We start from the raw sequence: 6,442 nt of genomic DNA on the forward strand, positions 1-6,442 counted from the left end.
TCCTTTGCTCTTTTCATAGGAAACCTTTCCAGTTTTTTATGCTGAATAATGGTGCAGGGATTCTAGGATATCACTTTTTATATCTTTGAATCCTAAGGTTTAACTATCTTTGATTCGGTGGTTAAGATCACAATCATTTAGTTCTACAGGTCTCTTCGGTTCTTTCAACCTGGACCATGATCTCTACAGATATGAGTCTTTTAGGTTGGGAGGCTGTCTGAGGATCTCTGTCAGCACAAGGGGTTTGGAAATCTCAGGAGGCGAGATTACCATTTGATATTTTGGAACTCCGTGCATTCTCATAGTTTTTCGGTTTGGTTTCTTTTTGAAGAAGAGATGTTTTTTTCAGACAGACAATGTCACAACTGTGGCATATGTCAATCATCAGGGTGGGACTATCAGTCTTTAGGCTGTGACAGAAGTATCTCGGATATTTGCTTGGGCAAAAACAAGCTCCTATCGAATTTCGTAGCTTTATGTATATAGTGTAGCTGTAATGTACTAGTAGAGGATATGGCAGTGACAATGTGCTTAGTTGCTAATTTTATGAATATGCAGCATTTACACATGTTAATTAAAGCATCCAATATGTCTTTGAAATGGTTGCATATTTTCTTTTGTCTGATTGGCTGCTGCTTAACATGTGACTTCTCAGCATGTATTCTGGGAGATTTAGTTCAGTATTGAACTGAGAAGGGTCTAGCTGCAGACTGGAGCTCCACTCTAGACAGGAAACATGCGACCTCCACTCAAAGTTTTTTTTTTTTTTTAAATCAACTTTAATGTAACACCCAAATTTGCATGTTGGTGCGATTCTTATTCCAGCTTGGCTGGTAAGGGGCAGGTTAAGACTTTTTTTGAAATTTGTTTGGTTCTATTCGGTCCAAACTTCTTAGACTTTGGGTACAGAATAGGTTTCAGAGTAAAACTGTCTGTGAGAAGTCTTTTTTCTCTATCATATTCCAGCTATTCCAGTAAGGCTATTACTTTGCTGAAGTGTGTCTCAGACCTGGAGTTTTCTGGGGTATTTATTCCAGTTTCATTTTAGGAACTGGGTTTTGGCGTTCTTTTCAAGACTATTCATTGTTCCAAAGATAGAAAATCTTTTTGAACTGTCATATAAGTGTACCATCTTTTAGAATGGTGTTTATATGGTCTATTCTGCCTTTTTGGTCAGTGATGGCATTATTTGTTTACAATAAATACAATAGATGCATATCTTCATTTTCTGTTTTCATTCAGATTATTTTTATTTTCTGAGATTCTCTTTTTTGACAAGCATTACCAATTTGTTGCTTTTCCTTCTGGTCTAGCGACAGCTCTAAGAATCTTTTCAAGGTTCTCAGTGTTCCTTATTTGGACGGTATCGTGGTACTGGCTCAGTCTTTTCGTTCTGCGGAATCTCATACGATTCAACTTTGTTGTTTCTTCAAGACATAGTTAGAGGATCTTTTTATCAAAAGCTCCTTGATTCCTCACACAAGGATCACCTTTTTTTTTATGTTTCCAGATAGATTGTGTCAATGTTTTTGTCTCTAACAGACAAGTGACAAGTTTATTGGGTTCCGTTTGTCGGAACCTTCAGTCTCTATTATTTCCTTCAAGTTGCTATATATGCATGGAAATTTTAGGTTTTCATGGCTGCAGCATTGGTTTCGATTTCCTTTGCTCTTTTCATAGGAAACCTTTCCAGTTTTTTATGCTGAATAATGGTGCAGGGATTCTAGGATATCACTTTTTATATCTTTGAATCCTAAGGTTTAACTATCTTTGATTCGGTGGTTAAGATCACAATCATTTAGTTCTACAGGTCTCTTCGGTTCTTTCAACCTGGACCATGATCTCTACAGATATGAGTCTTTTAGGTTGGGAGGCTGTCTGAGGATCTCTGTCAGCACAAGGGGTTTGGAAATCTCAGGAGGCGAGATTACCATTTGATATTTTGGAACTCCGTGCATTCTCATAGTTTTTCGGTTTGGTTTCTTTTTGAAGAAGAGATGTTTTTTTCAGACAGACAATGTCACAACTGTGGCATATGTCAATCATCAGGGTGGGACTATCAGTCTTTAGGCTGTGACAGAAGTATCTCGGATATTTGCTTGGGCAAAAACAAGCTCCTATCGAATTTCGTAGCTTTATGTATATAGTGTAGCTGTAATGTACTAGTAGAGGATATGGCAGTGACAATGTGCTTAGTTGCTAATTTTATGAATATGCAGCATTTACACCTGTTAATTAAAGCATCCAATATGTCTTTGAAATGGTTGCATATTTTCTTTTGTCTGATTGGCTGCTGCTTAACATGTGACTTCTCAGCATGTATTCTGGGAGATTTAGTTCAGTATTGAACTGAGAAGGGTCTAGCTGCAGACTGGAGCTCCACTCTAGACAGGAAACATGTGACCTCCACTCAAAGTTTTTTTTTTAAATCAACTTTAATGTAACAAACAACCTATAGACAATCATTCTGAAAACGAAACATTTTGCAGCTTTCTTGTTCTTCTTAATGTGCACTCACAGTGGTTACCTTATAAATGACAATCAGCATAAACCACTGTGAGTGCACAATAAGAAGAACAAGAAAGCTGCAAAATGTTTTGTTTTCAGAATGATTGTCTATAGGTTGTTTGTTACATTAAAGTTGATTAAAAAAAAAAAAAAAGCTTTGTGTAGGTCACATGTTTCCTGTCTAGAGTGGAGCTCCAGTCAAAGTAGTCTATCTGCAGAGTGGAGCTCCACTCTAGACAGGAAACATGTGACCTCCACTGCAATTTTTTTTTCTATTTCAATAAAACTTTAATGTATCAAACAACCAATATGCACAATCATTCAGAAAAGGTTTTTTATTTTTAAATAAACTTTAATGTATCAAACAACCAATAGGCACAATTCTGAAAACAAAATTGCATTATTTTGGTTTATGGTGAGTGACATTTATAAGGTTAAGGCAAAGTATAAGCAAATGTAATGATTATTCTAAGTTATAAATAGATCATCTCAGGAAATCACAGGAGTAATTCTTTAGTTTTTTATGTATTATCTACTGTTTTATATGAACAATACTGAACTATTTAAAGCTCCACTCTACACAACAAAAATGTGACATCCACAACCTCCATGGGGAAGTTCTCTTTAAACAAGAAGAAGGTTTGCTGCTTTCTCTTTTTTTTTTTACCATATTTAACCCCTTAGTGACCTGACTGTTGTACCAATTTTTTAGCGTTAGCGACCAGGGCTCTTTTTACATTGCTGCGGTGTTTGCGTTTATCTGTAATTTCCCTCTTACTTATTTTTTTTTACCATGTTTAACCCCTTAGTGACCTGACTGTTGTACCAATTTTTTAGCGTTAGCGACCAGGGCTCTTTTTACATTGCTGCGGTGTTTGCGTTTATCTGTAATTTCCCTCTTACTTATTTTTTTTTTACCATGTTTAACCCCTTAGTGACCTGACTGTTGTACCAATTTTTTAGCGTTAGCGACCAAGGCTGTTTTTACATTGCTGCGGTGTTTGCGTTTAGCTGTAATTTTCCTCTTACTCCTTTACTGTACCCACACATATTATATACTCATTACTGTACCCACACATATTATATACCGTTTTTCTCGCCATAAGATTGACTTTCTACAGATACCATTATTTTCATCATATCTTATAATTTTTAATAAATATTTTTATAAATTATGATTAAAAAATATTAAAAACCACACTTTTTTTTTTTTACTTTTACCCCCAAAATCTGTTACGCATCTACAACCCGCAAGAAAACAAGATGGCTAAACAGTTTCTTCATTTTGTCCTGAGTTTTGAAATACCCAATTTTCAATTTTTACGATTAACCTTTTTCTCCTTCAGTGACCTTTTAACCCCAACCCTCCCCCTAGATCTAACCCTCACCCTAGATCTAACCCTCCCCCTAGATCTAACCCTCCCCCTAGATCTAACCCTCCCCCTAGATCTAACCCTTCCCCTAGATCTACCACTAAGCCTAGATCTAACCCTACCTCTAGATCTAACCCTTCCCCTAGATCTACCACTAAGCCTAGATCTAACCCTTCCCCTAGATCTAACCCTCCCCCTAGATCTAACCCTTCCCCTAGATCTACCACTAAGCCTAGATCTAACCCTAACCCTACATAACTATTTATTTTTATTATTTTTACTATTTAATTTTTTTTCATCTGTTACAACTGCGGTCCTTAAGGAGATAAAGGGATAGTAAATTCAAAATTTAACTTGCATGATTCAGATAGAACATGTCATTTTAAGACACTTATAAATTCACATCTATTTTTAAATGTGCTTTGTTCTCTTGTTATCCCTTGCTGAAAGAGAATACACACATATTCAACACTAGTGGGAGCTAGCTGCTGATTTTTGCCTGCACTCATTTGTCTTTTGCGATTGGATGACTATGGCTCCGTTCGGGCAGCGCTCCAAGCAAACTGGGACTCGCTTGTAGCGTTTTCCTCACATTTGCAAGTGAGATGCCTGGCGTTTTTGAGTGCTCTGATGATATAAGTCCCAGCGCTTCCATCGTACTGGAAAAGCTGTCACTTTTGAGAGCAAGCTCAGACGCTTGGCAACATGGCAGCCTCCACACACGTTTTGCTGTGGAGGCTGCCATGTTTTTATAAGCAGCAGAGGAGGGACAGGTGAGGCGGATAAGTCTGACAGCAGCATTTAGTACAGGGCAAATTGGAGATAGGCTAAGTAACCTATCTCCAATTTGCCCTGTACTAAATGCTGCTGTCATGCTTATCCGGTGTTATGCTGAGAATTGTTTCCCCAGTGTCTCTGGTTTCCCCTGCCTCTCGGCAAACATCGGAACTCTGACCCACCTCCATTCAGCTGCTCTCAGCTCAGCACCTTTAGTATTATTAGCTGAATGGGGCAGGATAAGCTACAGGGGCTGAGCTGAGAACAGCTGAATGAAGGTGGGTCAGAGTTCCAATGTTTGCCGAGAGGCAGGGGAAACCATTCTCGAACAACGGTGTTGTGTAAACAGCTTAAATAAAAATAATCCTCCACTAATAAAAAGAGACACAATTTAAAATTTTTTACAGTCAGCTACAAGGGAGCTTATTTAAAAACGTTCATTATTGTGCAGCAGATCCCTTTGCGCATGCAATCGTTTTCTCTAAGCTCCCTTGCTTGTGACGTCACCTAGCGCCACGTCATCGCTGGAAGTGAAGCGCCTCCACTAGCTCCTGAGCGCTGCCCGAACGCGACCTATATGTGTTCATCTTGCTGCCAGTAGTGCAATGTTGTTCCTTCAGCAAAGGATAACAAGAGAACGAAGCAGATTTTATAATGGAAGTAAATTGGAAACTGCATGTTCTTTCTGATTTATAAAAGTCTGTTTTTTACTTGAGTGTCCCTTAAATGATTTTTTTTTTATTATGAAAATAACAATTTTGATTCTGACTATGACTAAGTTTCCTCCCATGTGCTTGACACAGGAGCCAGCAATCATTAAAGATCTACACATTGCTATACAATGGGTTGTCAAGAATGAGGCACTGTTCTGTGGGCGCATAACCATGCCAAGTTATGTGTCAATGAATGAAGATGACCGCCAGAAGCCCATAGATAACGTGATGCAAAGAGAAGAACCAGAAGCAAGGGAGCCATTCATCTTTGTATTTCAGCACAGAGAAGATATGGAGTTGTTTTTGCAGGCATGTCTTGACCAACAGGGCCTCCAAGTTAATGCCATGTTCAACAAATGACTGATGGACAAGGGGTGGTGGTGTGTTTCTGTTTAAATTATTGATAATAATAAAAAAATAAGATAATTAACACCATTTCTCAGTCAGTGCTTTAATAACACACTACCACAAGTATGAAGGTACAAGATAATTATAGGTAACAGTATATATATATATATATATATATATATATAGCAGTAGCCTATTGTTGCTTCTGCTTTCATAGTATAAGGTTAGGGTTATAAGTTCAAATGGTTTCTGACCTTGATTGAACACGATTCTCCAGAGCTCCGGGGAACAGCAAGAAAGCACACAAGAACAGAGAGTGTTTCTCACTAGTTCCGTTTACTGTAAGTATACACAGCAGTTATATAGCAGTCTCGCATCATGAGGCTACAGGAAATGCAGTTAGAGGAGTAAAATAAAATGTCCATATATGTCTATCTAAGAAACATGTTAAAGGAAGTTGTGGGTGTTGTTTGCTGTATTACAGACAATCATATGAGTTTCAAAATGCCCTCATGTGTCGGTTACAAGTCACCCACTAACATAATATACCCATCAACACACAGACACATAAAACACACAAAGATAGAGACACACACACACACTCACTGAGACATCCAGAGAAAACAGAGAGACATACACTCTCAGAGAGACACCCACAGAAACTGCATATACATACACACACCCTCACAGAGACAACCAAAGAAAACACACAGACATACTCAC

At 38.0% G+C, this 6,442-nt stretch overlaps 1 protein-coding gene across 2 annotated transcripts; it reads left to right on the forward strand.

Annotated features, from left to right (window-relative positions):
- The first annotated feature begins 2,821 nt into the window (after window positions 1-2,821).
- LOC128660021 (structural maintenance of chromosomes protein 5-like) lies at window positions 2,822-5,806 on the forward strand. Of its 2 annotated transcripts, none has more exons than XM_053713622.1 (2): window positions 2,822-2,923; window positions 5,462-5,806. In XM_053713622.1, exons 1-2 carry the CDS (start codon window positions 2,864-2,866, stop codon window positions 5,729-5,731), a joined length of 330 nt encoding a protein of 109 aa, XP_053569597.1. In that variant the 5' UTR covers window positions 2,822-2,863; the 3' UTR covers window positions 5,732-5,806. The 2 variants fall into 2 exon arrangements, with proteins under 2 accessions (XP_053569597.1, XP_053569598.1); XM_053713623.1 differs by lacking the exon at window positions 2,822-2,923 and adding an exon at window positions 3,058-3,147.
- The last annotated feature ends 636 nt before the right edge of the window (window positions 5,807-6,442 follow it).

This window comes from Bombina bombina, chromosome 5 (genome assembly GCF_027579735.1).
Source record: "Bombina bombina isolate aBomBom1 chromosome 5, aBomBom1.pri, whole genome shotgun sequence".
Lineage (NCBI taxonomy): Eukaryota > Metazoa > Chordata > Amphibia > Anura > Bombinatoridae > Bombina > Bombina bombina.

Bases quoted from the DNA above. Each gene is read 5' to 3' on its own strand.
- LOC128660021 (XM_053713622.1), top strand. From the start codon at position 2,864: ATGTATCAAACAACCAATAGGCACAATTCTGAAAACAAAATTGCATTA. The intron at 2,924-5,461 runs GTGAGTGACATT...TGCTTGACACAG, and splicing joins TTGCATTATTTTGGTTTATG to GAGCCAGCAATCATTAAAGA.